The sequence below is a fragment of the Betta splendens genome, chromosome 5, assembly GCF_900634795.4.
Source record: "Betta splendens chromosome 5, fBetSpl5.4, whole genome shotgun sequence".
NCBI classification, from domain to species: Eukaryota; Metazoa; Chordata; class Actinopteri; order Anabantiformes; family Osphronemidae; genus Betta; species Betta splendens.
Window position 1 is genome coordinate 14,622,711 of NC_040885.2, and position 25,932 is coordinate 14,648,642.

Below are 25,932 nucleotides of genomic sequence, written 5' to 3' on the forward strand. Positions count from 1 at the left end.
TACGGTCTCGTCCTCTCTGCGAGCGGCCACACGAGGGGATCAGATATCCCAGCATTCATCAGCAGGAGATCCATCATCACGTCCACTGATCACTTAAGCACCTCCGCTTCAGAGACAATCTGAGGAACAGTATCATTGAGATGCCCACTGATTTATTCTAACCCGAACACTTGACAAGCACTGATTCATACCACTGCTGCGTGTTTTATAAATCACCGTGCTGCACTGCAGACATGCTGGAGCTTAATCAAGCCCTTTATGAATTATGCGGTCGATTTAAAATATTTATCTGCAGCATATTTGTTAATCAGCTTATTTATTAGTACATTTATTTTAGAACCAATATTGTGGTGAGCGCCTTAAAAATCTGTAGATATGGCTGAGAAGGTATTAAAGGACGGTTCAACAAGTGTGTATGTGAAGCTGCCTTTGGTCTGAGTAGCTGCCCTGAGATTTGCCCGTCTCAGTATTAAGACCACAGATTAGCAGGCAGCGCCCGGTCGCTGGCTGCAATCACGGCGCTGATCTAGTATAATCGCTTTTCGATAGTAAGCAAGTGCACTGGCTTAGAGAAGACGTCTAAAGCAGCAGGAGGCCGGGGAACAGATCCTCAAGTCTCGTGCTGGAAACCAGTAAAGTTGAGCAAAATAGACACAGAAGAACGTGTTTGCGCTGGTGTGTCTGGGCAGGCTCCATTCATTAAGCGAAGCTGGTTTCTATCAGTGGTTCAACAGTCGCCCCTCTCCTGAGGAGGAGGAGGAGGTCAACCGAGGTCAGCCGCTGCAGCGTGAGCAGGCGGATGACTGCACAGGCTGAGAATTGGTGAGGTCGCGCTCCGACTCCTGCACGTTCGGGCTCCTCTCCTCGTTCCTGCCAGAACACAACCTTCCCGCTTGCTACCACACCTGCAAAAAAGCAGGGGTGTGAGGCTACACGCTGTCCTTCCAGCTGATGACCCGGGCCCGGCGGGTTCCACCCATGGGACTGACGGGCTCCGTTCCAGCGCCGGAGCCTCGCATGTAAAACAAGACTGCAACAAAAGCGCACAACGCACAGTTCGGACCCCACGCAAGAGGCGTGACGTGATCTGTGGGGTCCGTTTGGAGCCTTTGCATGTCCTGACTCAGACATCTTCTATGTGAGCGTGTGTCCAGCAGCCCACATTCAGCGTGGGCCGACAGCTGGTGCAGATGGAGGGAGAAAACGCACTTCCAGGGTCTGAGCCCATTAAACTGTGTGGCCTGAAAACCTGTTTAAACTGCTTCAAACTTTTCAACGTGAAGAACAATTATTCTTCAGTACCTTGACACCAAACGCTGACTGAGCTTCACCCGCGCCCTCACACAGTCCTGTTGGACAATACATGTGTTATGTCCTACTGAACTGTACAACTAGAGTTAGGAAACGCGTCGTGGTCTTAGTGCTCTGAACAATTAACAGACAATAAACAATAAGCTGCAGCTTTTGTGTGGTTGAAATGCAATCATAAAAGCGTTCTATCCTCAAGTACGAAGTGGAAACGGCAGAAATGTAAGTTTTTCCATTCAAAAGTTGAGACTGAGGCGCCGCTCCTCCCTCCAGACCTCACTTCGCAAACCCCCTCAACGTTTGCGCCGCGCCGAGCTCCGCTCGCCGCCGCACGCGCACTAACGGGCACCGAGCGACTCGACCCCGCAGCCCTCGAGCCCGTTCCCGTCGGCGTCCGCGCGTCCCGGCGGCCAGAGCGGCCGAGGAAACGCGAGCGGTAGCCGGAGCCGCGTGTAGCTTTACAGCTGTGTGGCGGCAACATCCTGAGAGGATGTCGGAGCCGCGCCGCTAATCTCAGCCCGACCGGGCGAATTCAGCCGCGCCAGCAGCGGAAACGGCGCTTTTCCTCGCTTAAAATCGGGTCTTTGACGCCTTTTAGTGGCCCCTGACATGCGTGAAGTGAGCCCGCAGAAACTGCTCCAACAGCAGCCGGACGTGTCTCTCCGGCTCCTGCCTCCGCTGAGACGAATGCTCCTCTTCCCCCCTCTTTTTACTTAAAGCTCAACCCCACCAGAACTGGCAACATGATCAGTTTCCCGCACTCACCTCACTCCGGGTCCAGATGGTCACACGGAGGCGGGAGGAGGGGGGAGGGGGGGCGCAGAGCCCGCGGAGGTTTACCGGAGGGGTTCAACTTGTCCCGTCGGGAAAGACGCGGCGGAGATGTTGGGAAAAGCTTAGAGTGCGACTCCGAGCGCGACTCCGTGAGTGTGCCCGCGGAGCCCCTCTCTCTTCCCTCAGACACCAAGTCACTCCTCGAGGGCGGGGCCGAGAGGGGGGAGGAGTCTGAGGCCTGGATGCAGGCGCGGTGAGTGACGGGAGCGCGCAGAGTGCGCGCCCCCACGCCCCCGCCGCAACCATCGCCAAGAAGTTGAGTAACTGTATCTGAGCCCTTGGATGGTTCTCATTTACCGTTATTTCCATCGGCTAGAAAAAAAGGTTATGCTAAATATTTGCTTGTTTTACTTTTTTGGCCCAAAGCCCCAACTTTTAAGTGCTGGTTCATTTCTAAATTGCTCTTCATAACAGAGAGGTAGTGGATGAAATATTCTCTCTATGCAGCAGGACAGCACTTTAAAATCTGTGTATTTAGTGCTATAATTAAAATAAAGTCAAAGACAATTCAGGGAGCTAAATAATTATTATAATTATTATAAATAAGATATTAACCCTAAGATTATTGCCATTTAAGAGGGGAAATATGCATTGTTCTCTTTGGGTAAGAAATTAGTAGCTGCAGTAATGTGGACAGCGTTGGGGTAAAGAGCTGAGAGGAAAAAACAATTTTGTGAATCAAGAGCCACTCCTTTGCAGATCAAATAGTTCATGCATCTCTTCACGAGTCCCGAGCGTCTCGAGAGTTTCGCCGGGCGTGTACAGTGTGGGCGTGTCCAGAGTAAACACGGCACGCAGACAATTATCTCATCCGGCCCGTGGTCGGAGGACGGTGCCGCCCAAAATATGAGTTACAGCAGTCGCGTCTGGGTCCGAATAAGACACCTCGTTAGAGCAAATGCAGTGAGTGGGTCTGGATGAACTGACCACAGAAAACAGAGGAGGGCAACTGAAATCCATGATGTTTGTGAACCAGTGATTAGAGCTGTTAGCAAACAAAACAACCCAAAGTTCTCCAGAATATGAGTTGGACTCGATCCAGCTCCGACCACCCAGGCTGAGCCTGAGCTGGGGAATTGGTCTAGTACTCGTACTACTAGCCTGACAGCTGGCCTCGTACTTGAAAACGTCAATGTTTGATTATTTTTATTTTTAACGTTGATCCCAAATGTCACACATTGGAAGAGACAGTTGTTTTGCAGCTCTCATCGTGTTTTACTGAAAGCTCCGCTTCCTCCAGTCTTCAACCACCAAATGCATTATTTACCACAACTATTACTTATCTTGTTGCTCGTGAGTCGTTACAAATATACAGAAGCGGAAAATAAAATGTGCATGAAAAATGAACAGCGTCTCTCATATTCTGGGATTCCCCCATTTTTAGCCTTTTAGTCTCTGAGTTTTTCTGTGACTATTTGTGTCTCCGTTTCTTGCGCTACTCCATTGTTTCCCTTCTGTCTGTGGGTGCAAACATCCACCCACCACCTCCAGTGAGTCTAGTGTGATATTCTGGATTCCTAATCTCTGATTATTTCACCTCACTGACTCATCTGTTGAAGGGAAATGTCATCTCTGCTGCGAGTAAACTTTATAAAGCTCGATTTTCAATAGGTTCAGAGTCCGATTTAAACAGTCCCTGGGGTTTCACTCACAGCCCAGTATCCTCACAGAAGGTCTTCAGGATCCCCAGAGACTCCTCCTGACTCTCGTAAGATGTTTGAAATTATAATTGGGCTGCTTTGCCTTTTCTTTTCTTTCTTTTCAATTATTAATCACTTAGTGATTCAGTTATTACTGGTGTCCAGTAAAGAACCCCATGGGCTCCAGAGGATTCCTCAGTGATGGAATCATCATCATATTTCACAGGCCTGTTGATGATTAAGAGCCTTAAATGTCAGCCGCTGTTCAAAGCACTTTCAAAACACTGATCAATGTTAATGTGATGAAATTAATCTGTAATGTTTATAATGAGTCTCATGAGACAAGCGTATTATGAACGTGACATTTTATTATGTATTAGAAACATGCATTCCTACAAAGAAGGGTAAATCTAAGAATCAACTCTATCGGCTGCTTCTCAGTGTGAATGAGCAGGTCTTCAGTTGAAGTGCTGAAGTCAAAGCTGCAGCTGCTGGACTTCTTGTGAGTCAGTACTAAGGCACCATCTCACTGGAAATTGTTATGCTGGGAGTGTTAACGTGGGGGTCGCACTAACCTTTATTGAATTTAAGAGAACAAGCAGACTGACCCATTTCGTGATTGAGTTCAAAAGTTTTTACTCCAACGCAATGCATGCTGGGAAGTCAAACTTTGTTTACCTGAACAGTTAATATTCAGTTAATTCACTGCAATGGCATTTTTTGAAGTCCGAAAAAACAGAAAATGAGGCAAATAGTTGACTCACAAGCAACTTAGTGAATTGTAAACATCAAAACTTGACTCTGTGTTTGCACATATTGACAAAGACATGGGTTACAGTGGGAAAATTAAAGTTTCAGCAGCCAGACACGCTGCGTTGTGGGAATCTGGGTCAACGGTAATGGTTGATAGAGTTAGGTATTTGCTCATACACGTACTCTTTCTCCTCTTAACCCCAATCTTCCACGTCCCGTGGCAGATACAAATGGCAGGCGGGCTTAAGGGTTTACTCCGTACATATTTCATGGATTTGTACTTGCCCCATTTCTCCCAAGGAACAGAAAGAAGTGGTTGTTTTTTGGGGGGAGTGACGCAACTAAACAAACGAATGCCCCGAAAAAGCAAGTGAAGAATGAGGGTCGCTCTTCGTTTGTTACTCGATTGATGATTGACGCGTCCAGAGGCGGGAGCGTCTGACTGTAATTCAGAAATTCAGAAGCGCTCGATTGAAAAGCGTGTTTCCGAGTCCTTCATTGATCATTTCTTATGGGTGGAGAGATAGAAAATATTCCGTGGCAGCGCAGGCAACTTCCTCAGCTGTCTTTTAGGGAAGACGATCTCTCATTGTGTGATGCTATTAAAAACCGCATTATAAATCGACTCGACAACGTCTTTCCAGGCTGCATTGATCCACCCTCTCCTTTATGTGTATATCTTTGTCCCTCTTCTCTCTTTGTGGTGAGGAGTGAATTACTGCCAAGTTGTTGCCTTTAGTCTTTAGGATATTAGCGCTTCAGTGAGTATAAAGTACTGCAAGCTTCAATTAGAACCCACTTTACACGTTTATTCTATGAATAATACATCAGTCACACGTTTATTTATCACTATGTGATCTTGCGCTGCTGTTTACAGGAGAGGAAGTGCAGCTTATGTTATTGATCTATGTTCTGTGGTTAAAGGGTCTGACTGATCTGACAGGGCTGTCAATACCATAATGGGCTTTACACCGAGAGTTATTGAAGTGGAGCTAATTCTCCGCGTCTTTCTGTACTTTCATTTAAAGTGCCCCATGCGTTTTCTGTTGACAAACAGCACAACACGTCCTTCGGCTGGGGCCACTTCAGTCTTTTGATGACTTCTGGGCGCATCCTTCCAGCATCAGCTCAAAGAACCATATAAGCACACGTCTGTTACCTTAGAGTGATCATTTTCAATTTCACTGATGACACTGGCTGGAATTAGCTTTCAGAGTTGTTACCAAATAAGATCATCTTCTGAAACTAAATACTTTTTTACTACTACATTTTTATATTATATTATTTTTATATTTTCAAAACATAGGTGAGAAATTTCACAATGTGTTTCTTTCTCCTGGTTTATTTTATGTTTTTTTAGATTTGAAGCTTGGAGATTAGGCCAGTGTTGCAGCTAATGCCCAAGCTGAAATAAATCCTGTGCACCGCCGAGGTCCTTTCAGGTGAATGTTTTCTCCTCAGCAGACGAGTGTCACATTCTCCTCATACGTCACTGTCCAAGGTCGAACCTCCGTCGCAGCAAGTCTTTCAGGAGACGGCTCCCGTAAAATGTAACTTCAAGGGTTTGTCACTGATTGTCCTTCATTGTGATGCAAATGTGCCAGTTGGACGTGACACGCGTCGTGCCCGTGTTCGTTCCTTCAGCAGCTGCAGCCAGTTTACTGGCTGAGACACAGACACTGCTGCTATGGAGCTAATATGGAGACGAGCTCCTGGGAACAGATCATGAGGCTGAGTTCTCATCTCAAGCAACGGCGAAGATGCTGTGATAAAGAACATGTTTTATTAGTTGTCACAGCCGGACCCTGGAACAGTCCATACGGCTGGAAGATGGGAGGTTGTCTCAACTTTTGCTCTGGATTAAAAATGGAACTCGTGTATTGTAACGTTCCTTCTTTCTCTTGTTTAACATTAACACAAAATAAAGCAAAAACTGATTCGTAGTTATTACACAGAAATGCTTGTGTTCCCAGGTAACTCGGGGTTTCTATCACCTTCCTGTATGACCATATTTGGCCAAATTGCAGACCTCACCCCACATACCTGCGCTACCTGTTCTACTGACGTCCACATTCACAGACAGTGACCCACAGGAAGTGAGACGATCCAACCTCTCATTTAAGTTCCTGTTTCCTCAGCTTCATATTAATTGGTGTAATAAATACAAAAGAGCATACAGTTCCAATTAATAAAGGACCTTAAAATTGTAGTATACTTTAGGCAGAGTGGATTTACTTTAATCACTGGCTACAGTCAGCCATCTAATCTGCGTCAGTCAGATTCTGCCACATAAACAGGGTTTTAAGCTCCTCTCCATCCTGTCTCAGCAGCCAGTGATTACTACACCCATGAAATGCTGAGAGGAACAATAATGCAGCTTTGAAATAAGAGCTGAAGGTGTTGCTTTGGAGGATTTGACAGTAAACCAGATTATGCTGTGACTTCACTTTGGCAACACAGCATTGTCCTCTTTCATCTGCACTGGCAACAGCGACTAAGAAAATTCTCTTGTCGCATCTCTCTGTTCTGAGCATTGTCCTGCTGTTTCTTACATATTGTGCCAGTGACTGTAAATGCCTAGAATTTAAATTCTCTACAAGCCCTGGCAGTTGCTGAAAGAAAGTTGCCGGTCCAATTTCAGCGTGTGCTAAAATGACACAGCAGCTTCCCAGTTCCTAAAAACACCCACCTACAGTAACAGCACAGGGGTAATTTGCTCTCCGTTGGAGGCAGGCTGCGGTCAGACTCTGCAGCAAAGCTTGTGGGGAAGTTCCACTGAGGTTTAGGATGAAGTACATACACACTGACACTGCAGTTTCAGGCAAGCTTTGAAAACTTTCCCTTAAATCTAAAGTGTGTCTCCATAGGCTAAAATATAAAAAAAGACTTATTAAAACATTAATGAGTGAAAAGACTCACATTATATCTGTAAACCAATGTGAGAATGACAAATAAAGGCTTAAAAAAAGACAGCCTGCTGACACACGAATCTACTCCTTGAAATGAGTTTAAATCATTTGATAGATAAACACTTTAGGCTGGATTTTAACTGGACTGGCAGCCGCCAACTCAAGTTAAATGTAAACAGCTGCTCTTGGAGCAAAGAGCAAAGAAAAGCTGGTGTAAGCGCGCCCTCTAGTGACGTAATTAGAGACTCACACCTGAGCAATTATTCTGACACTGGCATTCACCCGGTTGAAAGCACAGCAGCAGAAGTCGTGTTGTTAGTCTGTGTTATGAAGGGACTATGAATGGTGTGTATTCATGCTTTTGAGGACTTTGATTACCTTACAACTTCAGGTGCCTGACTCATGTGTAGTATCCACATTGTAACACAAGGCGGTGCTAGTGTGCCAACAACAAAGCGGCACTAAATGGTAGAAGTCCAACAATTTTTACTATCATCAGCAACAACTGAGTAACATTTACAGGCTGCTGAATAAGAGAGGGGGTGGTAGCACTGCAGCGCTGCGGCTGCACTGTGCTGATTTACTTCACATTGAACATGCAGGGAATATTGCAAGAAGTGACTCGTATATTTTATTTGTCTTGCATTGTTCATCTAATAACCACACTTTGATGGACTTTGATGGCGTTCTTTAGTTTTTCCATTCAAATGTGGCCTAAAACATGGTCAGAGTATATGGGATAGAATGTTTGAAAGACTTTTATTTCAAGAAATGTCTTCTGATATATTACTGGTAATCTGAACAAATTTATTTTAATTAGTGTACAATGGAATTAGCTTCTTTTATTTTCTCATTTGTTTCCTTCTGGCATCATTTATCAAACGCCATCACAGCTTGTGCTACTAAGCTCCTACTCCAACTCCAATATTTTTCTTCAAATCAGGGTTAATCCCAAAGCAGGATTGTGCTATGAATGAAGCATATGTAGTTAAATATAGCAGGGGATTTTAGTCCTCACTCAATACAGCCCATTGTCTGCTGGTTTATGTAATTGCCCTTTTCCTGGGTCTTTGAAAAGGAAAAATCCACATGCTTAGGAAAACAAAAGCTCAGCTTGGTTGTGCCAGAATAGATATGAATGTAATACGATAGGAACATTGACTCAAACTTTAACCCATACTGAAGTACAGAAAAGCAGTGATGAAAAAATGCACACACACAATTTATTATTTTCTCACATAATACTTTTTAATGTTTAACATAATAATAATAATCGTTTGCTTTTATTTCGCAAACATAAATGTTTTAAGATATAATTTGTCTCCTCGCAACTCAATTAGTTGCAATATACGAATGTGTGACATTCATGAACTCACTCAGACTGTGACTCAAGCCGATGCTTTGCATCCATAGGTGAGAAGGCCACACGTGCTGCGGTGCTGTGAGACAGAGTGACCAAGACAGCAGATGTCTGGCACTTTTCCCAGGTCTACTACACTAAAGCAGTTGAGAGCCTTAAGGAACTTAAGGAATCCAGATTAATGCACACACACATGCTAGCATGGAAGAGTGTTTGTGTCAGCTAACGAGTAAAAACGATATTAAATGTTTGGTTGGAACCTTCAAACAATTACCTCCTGTAAGTTCAAACATCTGACAAGTAGCACAGTCACACGTGACTAATTACAGTTGGCTCTGATGGAATCATAATTAGGTTCACATTTGAATGGAATGGCAATCTATCCGATAAACACAGGCCTGAACCCTGTGGTAAAAGGTAGGGATCAAGAACTTCATTAGGATTCATCCTCTGGGAACCAAGAATGAGTTCATCTTTAGATTAGATTAAAGGAGATGCCGAGATCCTTCACCCACTCATCCACTGAGGAACATAAATGTATCACAAAGAAAATTGCCTAAGGAGCCGTGCTGCAAAGAAAAACCCCTGCAGAATGCTGTATGACGACACAATTAGTTTTAAGATAAACCATTTTCACTGAGCAGAACTGACGTGTGAATCTATTCTACACTAATACAAAGCTGTAATCTTGTTGCTCCCTGAACACTCCTGTGATGTTTTATTGTCTCTCTGAATGCCTTTCAGCAGGGGATGCAATCATCTGCAGGCATATGCCCCATCGCCATGGAAACGCAGAGCATGGAGGAGTGGGCCAGTGGGGGAAAGAGCGCGCTGATGTGCAGGAGGCGTGTCCCAGCTGAGCTTCATGTGGGTCCGACAAGAAACAAAGGCAGGAAGAGAGTGGGATGCTTTACTGACCCTCCGCACCCTCTATCACAGTCTCTCACTCATGCATGTGTTGTTTCTGTCGGTCTCTCTCGCACACGCGTGCACAGACCTGGAATGAACTGGACCGTCAGCGAGAAAGCTGAGAGGGTAATGAAAACAAAAACAGGATGCCAGGGAGAAAAGATTTGTCCATCAGGAGTGACGGTTCCCTCTTGCAGGGGCGAGAGCGAGGCAGGCTGGGTTTACAGTATGTTTGCAATAGGATATGTCCAAATAAATCACGCCTACTGCATTACTGTGTCTAAAGCAAGAGTGGAATATTTTTCAGACGAATCTGGGAGAGCACAGACAAGAACAACATACTGTATGTGGAGGAAAAGGAAAATGACCCATCTCACACTACTGTATATTAAAGACAGTATTAGACGGAGTGCAAGGACCAGTAAACATATATTAAATTGCAGAAATCTTATTTACAAAACCAGCCAAAGCCATTTCATATTTCTCCAACCATATTTAAGTTTGTGGAGGATGAGAGCATTAGGTATACATGTTACTTCATGCAGAAATAGAAGCTGTGTGTAAGTTTATCTGATGGAAATATTTAATAAACTGAAACGGCAGGGGATTGAATTCAGTGACCATTAACGTAAACAATAATTTTATTATTTTCTGTTATTAACTATTTTACTAGTAGTTAAGACTAAATTAAAACTGAGGCTTTATAAATATGATAGCGTAGCCTCGCTTGCTAGGCTTTAGAGTGATGAGACGAGCATGTGGTGGTACCTGAACGCGTCATGCGGCAGCGTCGTGCTCAGTGAGGCCTGCGCGGTGACGTGGGCGCGCGGCGGCGAGCTCAACGTGGAGCGCCTCGGCAGAAGAGCAGCCTCTCACCCCCCGCGGCGGCCAGGGCGGCAGCCTCCCTCCAGCACCTCCACCATCTCCACCCGTCCGTCTGTCTCCGCCGCTCACAGCGGGACTCGCCATGGAAAACGCGCCTTTTCGCGCTCGGTCGAGCCTCCACGCGCCGGCGACGATGATGCTTTCGCGGGTGAGTGTCCCCGCGCTTCCGACAGCGGACGCTTTTGTTTCCGTTTACCTCCCGGTAGCTTTTCTCATTGTGTAGCCCGTGATTAATTTGCATAAAACAATAAAGCTGCTAGTGCCGTAAATGATGAGTGTTTTAAAACAGTCAGAGTCCAAATCACTTTAATTTGATGTGTAGGTAATTTTCCCTTTGTGTTTCCTTGCTCCAATGGAGGAGCGTTTGTGGTTGCTATGGGAACCCGACTTGTTGCCATGGGCGTCTTTTTTCTGCCCTCTCGTGCAGCCGCAGCACGTTCTCGTTCTGTTCTACACCTGTAGGTCAACACTTTGCGTTAAATTTTACGTGCATTTTAAAAAGTTGCCCTGTTATAGTACAGCACGTGCCAAATCAGAAGGCGCGCGCTTCCAGGTAGAAACAAGAGTCAGGGCAAAGCGGCGCTGCTGCTTTAATCTGCTTTGGCTCCATATGGTGACAGAGAACGTAGTCCAGCTTTCACTGGCAGCAGCTTAAACCTTAAAGGGCTTAACCAGACCCACCTGAGGACTCCTTGTGTTAATAGGACACCACTTAACATGTACTTATGATAAAGTGAAAGGTATGATAATTGCTTGAAATTAAAAATAAACAATAACAGTGAAGGAAGCTGTTTTAATTTTGAGTTCAGGCCAGACATTACTTTGTTTTTCCTGTGCGGTGCGTGATTGTTTTTCAGTGAGCAATGAAACCTATAAATGTCAAGTCACGGTGCAGGACCGCTGTACAACAATGAAGTGGTATTGGTGGAATGAAGAGGGCAAATAGTTCACGTGTCCCATTCGGGCCAAAGGTGCTTATTATCTCCCTCCGCTTGCCTGGCCTGCATAGCTGTCATAGCAGCCACTCTTAAACAAACAGCAGAAATAATAGACGCACCTGAAGGCGTGTGGAGGTCGTAACGGGGGCTTTTTCAGTCCTAAACGAGAGGAGAATTTAATAGTTCAATTGTTTTGAGTGGAGCAAAGGTACGTGAGGGCGTCTGAGCGATGCATTGTGACTTTTATATGATTGAACGTGTCTTCAAGCTGATTACTGTTTCGCTTCCAGAACCAGTTCAACCACACGGGCCCAGCGCTTTAATGGGCCCAGCGCCGTGCAGGAGTTAGATCACTGCAGCAAAGCTCTGCCTATGCGTACGTATGCATTGGACCCCAAACGTGCATGCGTCACCCCTCATCCCACAGACTGTGAAACAGTTCACTCCAGCTCCGCACTGATTCATCCGTGCTGTGTGTGAAGCGGTGCGTTCGGCTGATTCGAGGCACCTTGCGGCCTGCTTCTGTGAGTGACAGGCTTTGTCTTTCGGGCCGTGCCACTATTTCTTCATGTGCCAGTGGCATCGTGTGCTTTGCTCCTCGCGCGTCAGCCGCGCCGACGCCGTGAGACACGTGAATGGAATGTCTGTCCATTTCCACGCCGCCCTCCTCTGTCTTTTTCCACCCCGCTCCGCTTTCCTGCCTGGGTTTGAGAGAGAGAGTGAAAGAGAGAGCACGTTGCCGCGTCGGCGCTGAGGTGAAACCCTACAAGCTCCGTAATCTGTGTTGATCTGGTTAGAGACAGACTCAGCCTAGGACGCGGCGCCAGCATCGCTCGTCTGCACAACACAGCTGATTTGATTCGCTTCGGTCCAAACCAAAGGGTTCGATTATTCCGCGTTCAGTTTGCTAATTAGACGGACTGATCCCAAATCCCTTTGTATCTGGAAGCTTCACAAAATGAAACCCGAGCAGACAACGGCTCTGAGCTCTTTCCCCGTCTCCAACGGTCATTATTCATCGTGTGTTTCTCTTCTGTTTTGGGCTGATGCCTAGTTTTCATTCCACTGGACCTGGAGTCAGTCCTGCAGCTGTTCATTCACGTCCGACCCCGTTGTGACCAGCGGCTGTAATTTGGGTCAAAGTCGAAGGAGGCGAGTTTCCTGAGCTTTACCTCGTGTTAATAAACGATCTGGACGCCGAATGGTGTTTTCCACGTTTGTTTGTCCCAGCAGAGGAAATGATGCGCACCCAGTAATTCCCAGACAGAAGGAATGAGTAAAGCCAGTCAGAGACCCTCTTTTCCCAGTGTGAGTCTTCCCCTGTCTGATAACCCCCCCCCCCCCCGCTCAGGCAGACCTCCTTTCCTGCCCCAGGATGCGATAGAGTGACGCGGTGAGACGTCCTTGCTCTCGTGTGTGTGTGTATGTGTGTGTGTGTGTGTGTGTGCGTGTGTGTGTGTGTGTGTGTGTGTGTGTGTGCGTGCGCAGCAGAGAGGTCACAAGGAAGCAGCTTGCCAGAGGCGGGCAGCTGCCGCTTCCTCCAGCTCGCGGCATTGGCTGCAGGATGCCGTGGGGGAGAAGTGGCTCGGCGGCCGCGCTGCTGCTGCTGTCGGGCCGGGCCATCGGCCGGGCCAAGGCCAGGTAGGGTCTGGGTTTGCTGGGCTTGTGCTTCCGGTCTGAACTGGATTTTGGTTCTGGGTGCACGGTTCCGATCCTACGACTGAGGAGGAAAATTGCGGCGTTCCCTATCCGGGTCAGAGGAGCGACGCCGTGTTCTGGTCGTTTGCTTTGTGGCTTTGGACTGCGGTTTTAGCAGCCCGTTGGACGTTCCATATCACGGGACAGGTCCTGACGAGGAGAAGGAACACATCACCAACACGGACCCAACGCGTGCATTCTCTCCAGCGTAAGAGGCTTGCAGGGGAATTTAGGCACGCGGATTAAACCCTGCGTTTCAACACAAGCCACTTTTTCAAGTGGATCATTGTATTTCATGAGCTGCGGCGCTGGGGTTGCTTTCAGCCACTTCCCACAGTGCCACGGAGCACAAACACCAGGCAGGGCTTCGACATTTCCCCCATTCTTCTCCCACAGTGGACGTCTTCCTGTTGATGTGCGGCGTCAGTGGGAGTTCTATTCAAGCAGAAACAATCGCGGCACCTTGACATTTTCACCGAGCCTCGTTTCAGTCGTCCACTTCACAGAAATAGCACGAAGCAAGTGCTTTGTTGTGTGGTTTGTCGGCAAGGTGAAGAGTGTGAGCAGGTTTAAAAATACAAGAGTGCTGCTTTGTTGGTTGGAAACAATGAGGAAACCCGTGGAAATAGATCTGGAGCTTTCTTTACTCCCCCTTTTAACAACTCCCTGGTTCCGTAGCTGCTGAGTCAGTGTTTGGGTTATTGTAACCTCTCCCCTCTCACCTGTTTACATCAGCTGGTGCTGAAGAAATGCTGACGGGCCGTTTTTGACCAGGGGTTCAGGGGTTTCTGTCCGGCTCGCGGACAATGCCGTCGGACCGGCTGCGCTTGAGGAACTCGAGTGACTTTCCCTCTCTCTCGCCGCCGGTCGGTCGGTACCCTGCATCGGCATCTTAATCCTGCTCCAGCGGCTCTCAGTTGCATGTGTGACGTGATTTAAAGGCTGCTTCGCTGTGGCAACGCCAGATATTTGCATTCCACGCTTCAAACCCGTGTCTGTTTCACGATTTCAACAAAGCCGCTCTTTCCTTCGGTTCGGTTGATTAATTCAATTCCGGCCTCATGCATTAACATCAAAGCAGAGCAGTGATCACACGCCATCAACAAAGACTCCTTGATTAATTAGCCCGTCACTAAAAGGTAAAGGGACGAGTGAACCATAAAGGCAGCTCTCACTCAAGCTGAGTTCAGACCCAACTAATAGCAGAGTGTTTGTAAAGAGCCTCCGTCGCTCAGGTTGGATCTGAGCTTGAGTGACTTCAACTGGAGCCGCCTGCGAACGGCACCTTCGGGCCTTTAAGCCCCGAGCCGACGGATTCCTGCTGAAACCAGCTGGGTGGGCGATGGCTATCAGGCAGGAGGGAGGGGACAGGTGTGAATGCGGCGGCGCTCAGGGCAGCGTCGTCACTCCCTCCCGCATTCCTCCCTCGGCGCACAGAGAGCGCACTCGCACTCGCACTCGCACTCGCACTCGCACTCGCGCGGTGAACGACGGCAGGCGCCGCACTAGCTTCTGTGCCCGACCGTAAGCTGGATCCCTGTGGCGTGGTGGGCATGGGAGGCAGGGAGCAGATAGCGCTGAGCCGCCTGGGCTCCAGCATGGAGCCCCCGCACGGCCTGAGGCGCTTCAGGTTCCGTCCCGTCCACGGCTCAACCAAGGGCAGACGCGCCAGTCTGTCGCACTCGACCAAAAGCAGGTACGTGCGAGGATGCGTTTGGTGAAGATGTGCAGGTTAAAGGTCAGACGTGTCGCTTGAAAACCACCAGCGGAGACACATTTTGATGTTAAAACCCTGTGATGTGACGCCAGAGTTACACGTGTGGCCGATCAACCTTTATCTGTGGGGAGGAAACTTCACATCATTTCAGTCTAATTGGAATATAAGTGCTGGATTCACTGAGTTCATGGCTCTGGGATCCGCTGTCCTCAGACCACTGAGCGATCAGGTTTCATGCTGTGTGGTGGAAACTATTAGCTACATGACAGAGATTGATTATGTCCTTTCTGAATACAGCAATGCAGCAAGTTGAGTCTTTTGTTTTGTTTCCCCTGCTGCTGTGTCAAATATCAGAGACTGGCTGATATAACTGTAACTGAGAAGGTGTTTGACCTGTAGGTCTGAAATCCCACAGGACTCCGGTGCAGTGGTGTTGTTATAATGTTGGCATCACAGTGACCTACATCCAACCTGCATCCAGGTCGTTCCTCTGCAATAAGCAATTAGTCCGGCGGATGCCATGAATGTCGTAAACAACAGATTGGAGAAGCGTTTGGTGTAATTGCTCCGCGCGTCGATCATTTGCCGTTTCAGGTTTCTCAGGTGGATTCATTCGGACCTGCTGCTCGGCATAAACGAGCCAGATTCACAGTGTTGTGTTTTGCCGGGCCTCCGCTCAGTCCTGGGGCGACCCGCGTCACCGCCGTGGCCGGTTGCCTCACGGGTGGAACACGTTGAAGGAGGGCGCTGCTCCGAAACGGCAGCGGCGCTTTTCCACGCGGCCACATTTTGACATTTCGCGCTGGAATGTCAGCGAACTGGTTTGTAGAGAAGCAGCGTTATGGGCTATTTCTGACTGCAGAATATGTGGGAAATGTGGGAGCACAGCTGGATATGACATTCACTCAACTGGAAACTAACTGGAAACTTCAGTCTCAGTCTCTGCCATTGTTTAAAGCAGCATTTGTCTCTAGTAACAACCCAACATCTGACCGGGTTTGTCTTTATCTGAGGTTCCTTGTTGATGCGTTAGCTTTTACTGAGCCTTGTATCTACTGAAACTGTATTCCTGCAGCTGCCCCCACGCCTCTGATCCCATTCTGACACTGTGAAACTGGTTTGACGAACCAGAGCAGTGATCTGGAGTGAATCTGATCTGATCCAGTTTCAGCTGCCTTGTAGCTGGTGTTTGCATTTGTTACGCGAGAAGCAAACCTTGCAAAATCACAGCTGAAAGTATGATGTGTATTTGTCCTGTGTAATACATAAGGCAACTATTCTTGCCTGTCACCCCTTCTGTATGTGAGTTATCTGACATTCATCGGAAATGGACTAGTATGGTTTGGTATGCGTTTGGAAGAATGTGACTGGACCACACGCAGATGAAGTGAGTCACCCAATACTTCCTATGATCAGCAGGTTACATTTAGTGCTTGAGGGGACGAGTGACAGCTGAGTGTTGTTCACAACAGAATAAAGGTTCTGTTGTAAAGTCACACTACATTTTATATTTACTGAAATTGTGTGTGTGTGTGTGTGTGTGTGTGTGTGTGTGTGTGTGTGTGTGTGTGTGTGTGTGTGTGTGTGTGTGTGTGCCACATTTCTACATGTGCTTCAGCTGACAGGGGGGTGTGACCCACAGCAAAGCACACTTCACGCGGTTACAGTGACACCTAGTGGCTGTAGCTGGTACTTCGCCTGCGGGCCACATTTTACAAGAACAATAGCGGCTGCTCTTTGTGTGTGTGTCCACCCGCTCCATCTCTCGCCGCACGCCGAACCCTCCCTCCATCCATCCCGCTCCGTTCGCTTTTCCACCTCGCTCATCCTGCGTCGCCCCCGTCCTCATTCCTCCCTCCGGTCGCGCGTGCCGTCCGCGTTGCTGCTCATCCGTTTGCATGCATGCATGTGATTTCTTTACGTGTGTGTATGTGTGCGCCAGGAACCCCAGCCCCACCGAGATGAGCGCGGAGCCCTGGTCCAGCCCAAAGGACCAGGTCGCCGCTGAAGTCGCTCCGAGCGCGCGCACGCCGCCGTCCCAGGACCACGAGCAGGAGCAGCGCCCTGACAAACTGTGCCTGGACTCGTTCTGGAGCGAGGTGGAGACCATTACACAGGGGAGTGGCTACGCAGACCTTGACAGCACCAGAAGGGACTCCAAGCATTCGGAAGGTGAATACTGAGACCGAGGCATAGAGACAAGCTCAGGGAGACGGCACAAGGTCCAATTGCAAACCTTTATTGTTTAACAGCTGCTGGTTTCTGCCACGCAGCAAAGAAGCAGTCATCACTGTGACAACACTATGAATCACAGGGCAGGATGCACGAGGCAAGCAGCTTAGTCAGCTGACCTGATGGAAAATGTTATTATTATTAATAATAATTATTATTAGTTTGTGGCCACATGTGTGTGATCATGCATTATTATTATTTGTTTTTTGTTGACAAAATTGACATTTAAAATAAATAATAAAGAAAATAGATGTTTAGCAATAGTAATTCAGTAGCAGTTTCCTGTTCAATGTAATGTTAGCATACGTTAGCATGTGCATGCTACGTGTTTATTAAGGTTCCAAAGAACTAATTTACATATGACTGAAGTCTTTACAAGCCAAGATTATTAAACCTGTGTGCGTGTGTGTCTGCCTGTCTGTCTGTCCGTCTGTGTGTGTGTGTGTGTGTGTGTGTGTGTGTGTGTGTGTGTGTGTGCGTGTGTGTCTGCCTGTCTGGGTGTGTGTGTGTGTGCGTGTGTGTCTGTCCGTCTGTTCGTCTGTGTGTGTGTGTGTGTGCGTGTGTTTGTGCGTGTGTGTTTGTGCGTGTGTGTGTGTGCGTGTGTGTGTGTGTGTGTGCGTGCGTGTGTGTGTGCGTGTGTTTGTGTGTGTGTGTGTGTGTCTGTCCGTCTGTTCATCTGTGTGTGTGTGTGTGTGTGTGTGTGTGTGCGTGTGTTTGTGCGTGTGTGTGTGCGTGTGTGTGTGTGCGTGTGCGTGTGTGCGCGTGTGTCTCAGAAGGTGAACAGGAGGAGCAGTGGCTGGCCGATGCCGGTCTGTCCAACCTCATCAGCGAGGACAGCGAGGATGTGGACAAGGTCCTGCTGCTGTCCACGCTGACCCGGGCCCAGGCCGAGGCCGTCCAGCGCCGCCTGGACTCCTACACGCTGACCCTCCGCAAGAAGAACAAACCCCCACCCCGCGACGTTCGCGACATCTTCAACGCCCCCATCACTCAGGTGAGCACTCACATAGAACACAGATGACTGTGTTTGATCGTAAATCTTACGAAGATCGTAAATGAATTCCAGCTTTTGGAACGCGCTTTGGGAGTGTTTTCACTGGAAAGTTGCCAGTTTATCACTTTGTTTCTTTGTTGTGACACTAGTGGAATGTGGTTTGGCTGAACCTGTGTTTGTCATTCATCATCAGCGATGTGACCACAGATGTACCAGTTACACGAACACACAGAATCACGCAGCCCTGTAACCGCCTGCACGCAGCAGCTTCAGCAGCTTCAGACGCCGCTTCCCCCGTGTCTGATACGAATCACTCAAAGACTTCTCATTGTTGCAGTGTGTCCATGCAAATGCCTGAGCTGTAACAATAACAGGACAGTACATGTAAAGGCCACGCTTTGTCCTGAGCCGCCCTTAGAGGCAAATACAGGCTCAGTTTGTCTGACCCTTATCAGCGTTCTGTTCGTCTATGTTCATCTGCTCAGTGACTAAACAAAACTCCACTTACATCCCAGTGGTGCAGAAATCAGGACAGAGCTGACATTCACTCCTTCAGCGAATGTTGTAAGAGTGTTTATGGACGTTTTTGTCTGCAGACTCTCCTGCCTGAGTCTCAGCACAGTGAAGATCCTGCCCAACACAGCATGGCGTGCGTCGGGAAGACGTCGTTATCAGGTAAAAATCAGCCACACCGCACTTTTCACAAGTGATTAAAATGGTGGTTGCTGATTTTGTAACTGATCAAGTTGTTTCAAACAGGCTTCTACGCCATTATTCGGCCTTGTTGGATTTGAATCTGAGCCATTTTGCATCATCATGGTGTGTGTGCGTGTGTGTGTTTTCCAGCTGCGGCGGCCGAGCAGCAGCGCGGCGCTCCCAAGGAGGAAATCTTCTTCACGGACGTGGCTTACTGCGAGCAGGCCGTCATCTTCCTCAAACAGGCCAAACTGCCGCAGAACGGCAGCCAGCGGCGGAAGGAGGACGGCACGCTGCCCGTAAGTGCGGGAGGAAACCAGCACCCGGAAAAAGGACCAGCCACGTTAGAGCATGCAAAATGGAACGGCTTCAACGCTTACTTCCTGCCGCCACGTTGGGAGGGAACGGTGTTAATGGCCACACGAGCCGGACCGCGCTGCCCAACTCACCGTTTATTACAGTAAAAGTAGCAGCAGCTGATCGGGAGGAATGTTGGGATCAGAGCATTTCAGGGTCTGGCTGAGGTCTCGGTTCGCAGCTGCATCCAGCTCTGCTCCGCTTGTGTAATGGAGTTAAGCAGAACACAGTGATGAAGGAATTAGCTCAAACAAAAGGAGAGCTGTTGTGTCAGAGTCCAGCAGGTTTATTTTTTCTATTTTAGACTAAATGTGTGTCCTGAGCGTTGAGGTGGTTGCTGCGTTTTTTTTTTCAGCCTCCTCTTGTTTCTTGTCCAGTTGCGCCTCCTTTAGCTTCGAGGGCCTGTCGTCCACTTCACAAATCGCCTCACTGTCGTCTCCGTCTCTCCCCCCCAGCGGGTGATCTGCCCCAAGTGCCGCCTCGGAGTGACTCGCATTCAAGACCTGTCCCACGCTGACATGAAGAAGGTGCGTCAGCTGGCGCTCATCGACATGACGGCGCTGTGCGACCTCTTGGGCCTCGAGGTCAAAAGGCATAAAACCGGCAAAAGGAAAATACCAGGTACGAAAGCGGCCGCGACGTGTCTGTGTAGAGGTTTACATTATAATAGTATGACTTTGCATACGGAGATTCTCATGAACCAGTCGAATCAACGCAAAAGAGTGACTTTAACTGGTGCTTAACTGGTTTCTGCTGCAGCTGTGCTTGTTCATAAGCTATTAGGCCTCGTGGCTCCCGCTGCGTGGCTCATGGACTAGTCTCCTTTAGTCACTTCAGGAGAACATGAGATCTGAACGTTCTCCCTGCACCTTTCCCACTGTTTGACAACGCCTGGGTCTGTTACAGAGAGCACGCTCTTCGGGGTGCCGCTGTCCACGCTGCTGGAGAACGATCAGAAAACCAAGCCCCACACCTCCACTCCTTTGTTCCTGCAGGCGGTAAGCGCCTCACATAGTGCATGTTATCAGTGACATGTGATCAGTTTCACATGTAGCTGTTATGCTGTTATGTACTCTGTGTGCTTAAGTGTTTAATAAGTGTAGGTATTTAAGTGTTACACTCGCCATCAGCACCTCTGTTTGACAGTTTGCATTATATTTTTCATTGTTTAACCCACAAACCAAACGATCAGAGCATATAACACAGTTTAGATGTGAGATGCTGTGACCACACCCTGCACATAGCAGCAGTTACTGAGAATAACCAGCAGAGGTGAGCAAGAGATCCATATCTGTCCTGCCTGACCAAAACTCTGTCTGTCTGTCTGTCTGTCTGTCTGTCTGTCTGTCTGTCTGTCTGTCTGTCTGTCTGTCTGTCTGTCTGTCTGTCTGTCTGTCTGTCTGTCTCTCTCTCTCTCTCTGTCTGTCTCTCTCTCTCTCTCTCTCTCTCTCTCTCTCTCTCTCTCTCTCTCTCTCTGCAGATATTGTCATTTTTAGAGCGGAAAGGAGTCGATTCAGAGGGGATCCTTCGGGTTCCAGGGTCTCAGGCCAGAATCAAGGTACAAAACCCGTATCGATGCTTATTTCTGTTACACAAACCCTGCGCTGCAGCGGTGGAGTAATTTAATCACCGGTCCTCGACGACAAAGTAAACAAAAGGAATATTGTTGTGACCTTAGGGGCAATCGAGATATTGACGCTGTAAAATGTCAGCGTTACTTGAACAGCGCGAGTGTTTGAGTTTAACTACGGTTGACATTTAAAAAAACAAGGCTCAGAGATCTAAGATGCTTTGCTGCTGCGGCTGGACAGTCCAGTCTTATTGTAATCAGTTCATTGCGTGTACAATACTTGGAGCCGATGGTCAGTCAATATATGCTGCCAGAAGAGGGCGCCGTTCGGCCTGAATTCAGTGAAAACATATTCCTAATCAAAGTCAACACTGATCTGTCATCACTTACAATGCTCACCTCATATACATGAATAGGAACAAACACAATGCTAATAAACTGATCAGCTGATTTCTGATACAACTTGTCGTGCTGTTCTTCTGTCGGCAGCTGCTGCAGCAGAACCTGGAGACGGGCTTCTACCAGGGCCGCTTCAGCTGGGACGACGTGAGTGCCAACGACGCCGCGGCGCTGCTGAAGAAGTTCATCCGAGAGCTGCCCACTCCCCTGCTCACCGCAGAGTACCTCAACACGTTCAGCGCCGTCAGAGGTCAGTGGACACGGCCGTCCTAGTACGCTAAGACAGAACTGCTCCACTACATTTACACAGGGACTGAACCAGACATGAGCATATGACATCAAGCTGCAGAGATGAACATAAGGATCAGTGAGTTTTGAGCTTCTCTGCAGAACCTCCAAAACCTACACACTGACACAGCGGAGCACAGAATGAGTTATTTTGTTTCTAACAGTTTTACCATAATACAAAAATCAATTGATATTAATATCATCTGAGCGGTGATTTACTGATGGGCAGTTTGTGAGATGAAAATGATGAATGATGTGACCACAGAGACACAACAGGACAAACCTAATGGCCACCTGTCACAATGTCATAAATCTTTAGACATCCCATTATTCTTAGCTAAACAGAGGAAATGAAGAGTGTGTGTGTTTGTGTGTGTTTGTGTGTTAACCTACATTTCCTCATCCCACATTCGCTGCCTTCTCTTTCAGACATCACAGATCTGAAGCAGAAGCTTCACATGTTGAACCTGCTCATCCTGCTTCTGCCTGAGCCCAACAGAAACACACTGAAGGTACAAACCCAACCAGTTGCTCCACACAGCTCGATTTTCATCAGTAGCTTAATATAAAACGTGGTAACACTCACAGAGGACATTGGATAACTTGAATTTTTTGTATATTATATTAATTATATTATAATTCTTTATTCCTTTATATATATGTATACATTGTGATATATATAAAAGAATAAAGAATTATAATAAATCTATATTAAAAATTCTTTAACAATCCAACATTCTTGCAAAAATGTCTCCTACTCTATTATGAGACATGACAGCCAGAAACCACAGTTTCAGAAGACATTAGTACATAGTTCTGCCCCTAATTTTGAATTCTCTGCTCTGTTATATAATGACTTGCATTAACTATGACTCACTCTCTATGACACGAGTGTGCAGTCAGCTCCACGTACAGCAAGAAGCCTAAAACCCGGCAGCTGAAACTTTCATACTTCTCAGTGAGGCGATAATTCACTGTGTCCTCTTTCTCTGTGGTGGATCTCCCCGTGTCTGTTCGTTAGGTCCTCCTGGAGTTCCTCAGTAAGGTGGTTTCCAGGGAGAAGAGGAACAGGATGAACCTGTGGGCTGTAGCGACCATCATGGCTCCCAACCTGTTCCTCCATAAGGCCGTCCCCAGCAGACTGACTGAGGGCGCAGAGAAGGGCCAGGCAGAGAAGGCAGCTGACGTTATGAGGCTCCTCATCAAATACCAGGAGCTGCTTTGGACGGTGGGCGTCCAGACGTTCTTATATTAAATCAACATTTAATTCATGACACATTTCATGTCTTTACAGATTTACTACTGTTTGTTATTGAGTCACCCCTTTATAAGTCGTTTTTTTCTGCCTTCAGATTCCCAATTTTCTCATGAGTCAGGTTCGCAAGCTGAACGAGAACAGTAACCGACGTTACCAGTTCTACGACCGGCGCTTTAAAAACCTGCTGAAAAAAATCCACACGGACAGTAAGGAAAAGGCTGGAAAGAACGTCCTGGAGGTGAGCACCTCACGAACAGTCACTGGCCTCAGAACCAGTAAAACACACGGGAATCACACTTTAATCTGCAACCATGAAATATTTAACATATAAAGTTACTGCAAGTTTAACCTGGTGTATGTTGGTCACAGTTTCGCACCTGGAGCTCCAATTGCAGTGATTAATATTTGTCAACTGTTTTGTTTGTTGCAGTCGTGCAGGACAGTGAAGATCCAGGTGGGAGATCTGATGAACGGAACCATGGAGTTCCAGCTCAACGTCGGCTCACAGGCTTCAGATCTGCTCGCTCAGTTCCAGCGGCAGCTCCTTCGCAGCCCCGATAATGGGAAGGGCAAAATGCGAAGGTAACTAACAGAGAGTGTGTGTTTTCACGCAACAGGAAACCAAACGGATTGGATTTAATAGATGTGATAAAGAGGTGATCTGTGTCCTGACAGGAACGGCTCCACGGTGCATCCGGACTGTGCCCTCTTCGAGGTCGGGGGGAACATCGGTAAGTGGGAGCGGTCCTGATCACAGCAGCGCTGACGTGTGCGCGTCTTCATGAGGGCAGCAAAGACGTAATCATAATACATAATCATTCATTCAGTTACACTGAAAGTAAGCGCAGGTTTCCCTCTCTGCAGGTGAGCACTGTCTGGATCCTGAAACGCACCTCCTGGATCTGTACAACAGCAACCCCGGCGGCGAGTGGGTCATCAAGCTGAGACCCAGGCTGTGACAGAGGCCGCGGACTGGAGCAGGGACGGACTGGGGCTAAAGAGGACGGAGACGCAGCCAAAAGAAGCCTGCTGTCTACTCTGTGTCCCGTTCGACCTCCGAGCAGCACGGGACGAGACAGATGGAGGAAGGAGAGGCAGAATAATGGAGAATCCGCCGGGAGCAGAGCCCATGCTCGTTCTCTGCCCCTCTGTCAACTTCCTCCGCTCCTCGCTCAACCCCGTCATTCCTCTCTGGGCTGCGGCGCTGGAAGCAAAAAGCTGCTGACGTGACTCGTGACTCCCGACATGGGACCTGCTGCGCAGAAACGGGGGGGGGTTCTGAACGCTTGGCTTGGCCGCGGTTCCTCGAGCAGATGGGGAAGCGGAGCACCTCTGGCTACGGCGAGCACACGTCCCTCTCCACTCATGCAGCCTCTTTAAAAAGCTGCAACATCAGACCATATGACGGGGTTCCAAATCCTCCAACCCTCAATTTTTTCAGTTTTACATTTTTTTACATTTAGAAAGAAAAGCTTACAGGCTGCACCATACAGTATACTGTTGCAGCGTTAAACGTTAATGTGTCCTTTGATATCATACGCTAGGAGAGCTAACCGCTAAATGCGGTGGACGTCAGCTCGACTCCCCACTTTCTAAACCAACGGTGGAACAGGATCTGTTTTGGCTCCTCTTATCTGTTTGGCCCTGATGAACTGATATCCCCTTGATTTGTATGGACCCCTGGGCCTTATCATAATCCTTGGACTCCCAGGGACCCCTGACCTGCACAGGACCGCTCTCAGAGAGGGTTTTCTACCAAGGGATGTGGCGTCACAACGTCCAGGACAGTTGTTGCATCTAAAGGGAGTCGTTAAGGACACGCAATGAAGCTGGTCTTCAGTTTGAATGGAGCCAAACGTGCTGAAGTGACTCTGGGGGATTCTTATTTATATGAATGTAACACCGCTGTTGCTTGCGTATTAGATGAGTGTTCTATCGGCTAGAGAGACTTTAGGAAAACGTGTGTGATGTGGACGTTCTCTTACATGTTTGTTTATGGTCATTTTTTATTGATCCCTGTGTAAATACTGTATGCTCGTTCTTACCCCCTGCTGAGAAGAGGCTCTGAGGACATTGTCGGACATTGTGTTGTCGGACCGTCTGTGCCGATTGTGTTGCTACTCAAAGCCAGTACCTTCTTGTAAAGGCGTGCGAGCAGCAGATGAATGTTCAGCGTTTTCCCCCGGCCGTCGGATGCGAATCAGCCCCGGCGCCATGTTGGTTGCGCCGCGGCCATTTTGTGGGCAGACGGAGTAATGACAGCCGCCCTGACAACATCCATCAACGCCCCTGGTTCCGTCTCTGTCACCTCCGCGTAACGGCCCGTAATGGCAGCGCCAGCGTCACCGACGCACGGGGAATCACATTTCTTTGATGAAGGACAAGCTAATAAACGAGCTGCGACGACGGCGGGAGCGCGCGCGCGCACGTGTGTGTGTGTGTGTGTGTGTGTGTGTGTGCGTGTGTGCGTGCGTGCGTGCGTGCGTGCGATGAGCTTCATTACACAAGTCCAATTGGCCTGTCCCAGGGTCTCAGCCACAGCTCAGTGCCTCGGCACAAAGCGAGCTGATGAAACTGCCTTCTGCTGACAATCAGGAGAACTAGGTCACCTCTGAAGCAGCGTCCCAGAGGGCGAGCTGTGGGAGTCCGAGCACCCGAGGAGCCGAGCACATGGGCCTGCATCGCTCGAACACGCACACACACACGCTGAACACACACGCTGAACACATGCACACACACACACACACACGATCAGGGGAAACGTGTGGACGGTTGTCTGTATCTGTCTGTATTTGTATATATGTGAATGTGTTTGTGCGTGAGAGCGAAATGTGTTCTCTCATTTGTGGTAAAATGTGTGATAAACAGTGTTATCTATGAAATCACTCCAGACCAGACGACGGACTCTTACGGGACCGTTTGCCTGCCGTTGTCATCAGAGTGTGGCTGTAGACCTCTCGTCCTCCTCAACGTCCAGCTGATCAGTCAGTCAGACGTCAGAATGTATATTTATGCCCTTTAAATGAGTCGTTGTTTTTTAATACTTCTGTGAGAAGACGTTAGGCTTTGTTTTAGAAAGAAAAACTTTTGAAATATGTTCCTCTTTTTCAATAAATGTGAATCTAATGTGCTCAGCGTGATTTATTTTTTCAATATGCTGTAATGGGTGTGGTTGAAAGATGGTATC

The 25,932-nt window shown here is 48.1% G+C and overlaps 2 protein-coding genes across 6 annotated transcripts in view; one reads left to right on the forward strand and one right to left on the reverse strand.

The window, feature by feature from the left end:
- The window catches only part of ppp1r16b (protein phosphatase 1, regulatory subunit 16B), a 50,407-nt gene extending 48,153 nt beyond the window's left edge, over positions 1 to 2,254 (reverse strand). Inside the window, exon 1 of the mRNA XM_029152223.3 lies at positions 2,074 to 2,254. The gene's annotated coding sequence lies outside the window, so the exon portion shown is untranslated. The remainder of the gene's footprint in view (positions 1 to 2,073) is intronic.
- An 8,279-nt stretch (positions 2,255 to 10,533) lies between these two features.
- LOC114855777 (rho GTPase-activating protein 40) lies at positions 10,534 to 25,875 on the forward strand. Of its 5 annotated transcripts, XM_029151227.3 has the most exons (16): positions 10,534 to 10,746; positions 11,827 to 11,912; positions 16,894 to 17,123; positions 17,957 to 18,177; positions 18,774 to 18,852; positions 19,024 to 19,172; positions 19,686 to 19,851; positions 20,137 to 20,228; positions 20,711 to 20,788; positions 21,290 to 21,449; positions 21,917 to 21,999; positions 22,509 to 22,715; positions 22,840 to 22,983; positions 23,176 to 23,327; positions 23,421 to 23,476; positions 23,610 to 25,875. In XM_029151227.3, the coding sequence occupies exons 3-16, from the start codon at positions 16,913 to 16,915 to the stop codon at positions 23,702 to 23,704; spliced, it is 1,893 nt and encodes a 630-aa protein (XP_029007060.1). In that variant the 5' UTR covers positions 10,534 to 10,746; positions 11,827 to 11,912; positions 16,894 to 16,912; the 3' UTR covers positions 23,705 to 25,875. The 5 variants fall into 5 exon arrangements, with proteins under 5 accessions (XP_029007060.1, XP_029007061.1, XP_029007058.1 ...); XM_029151228.3 differs by lacking the exon at positions 11,827 to 11,912; XM_029151225.2 differs by lacking the exons at positions 10,534 to 10,746; positions 11,827 to 11,912 and adding an exon at positions 13,050 to 13,177.
- Positions 25,876 to 25,932: the final 57 nt, after the last annotated feature.

What these genes read in the sequence shown, in the direction of transcription:
- LOC114855777 (XM_029151223.3), top strand. Translation starts at nt 14,788, where the DNA reads ATGGGAGGCAGGGAGCAGATAGCGCTGAGCCGCCTGGGCTCCAGCATG. An exon ending in GGACTCCAAGCATTCGGAAG is followed by an intron (nt 17,124 to 17,956) that starts GTGAATACTGAG and finishes CGTGTGTCTCAG; the next exon opens with AAGGTGAACAGGAGGAGCAG. An exon ending in CGGGAAGACGTCGTTATCAG is followed by an intron (nt 18,853 to 19,023) that starts GTAAAAATCAGC and finishes TGTGTTTTCCAG; the next exon opens with CTGCGGCGGCCGAGCAGCAG.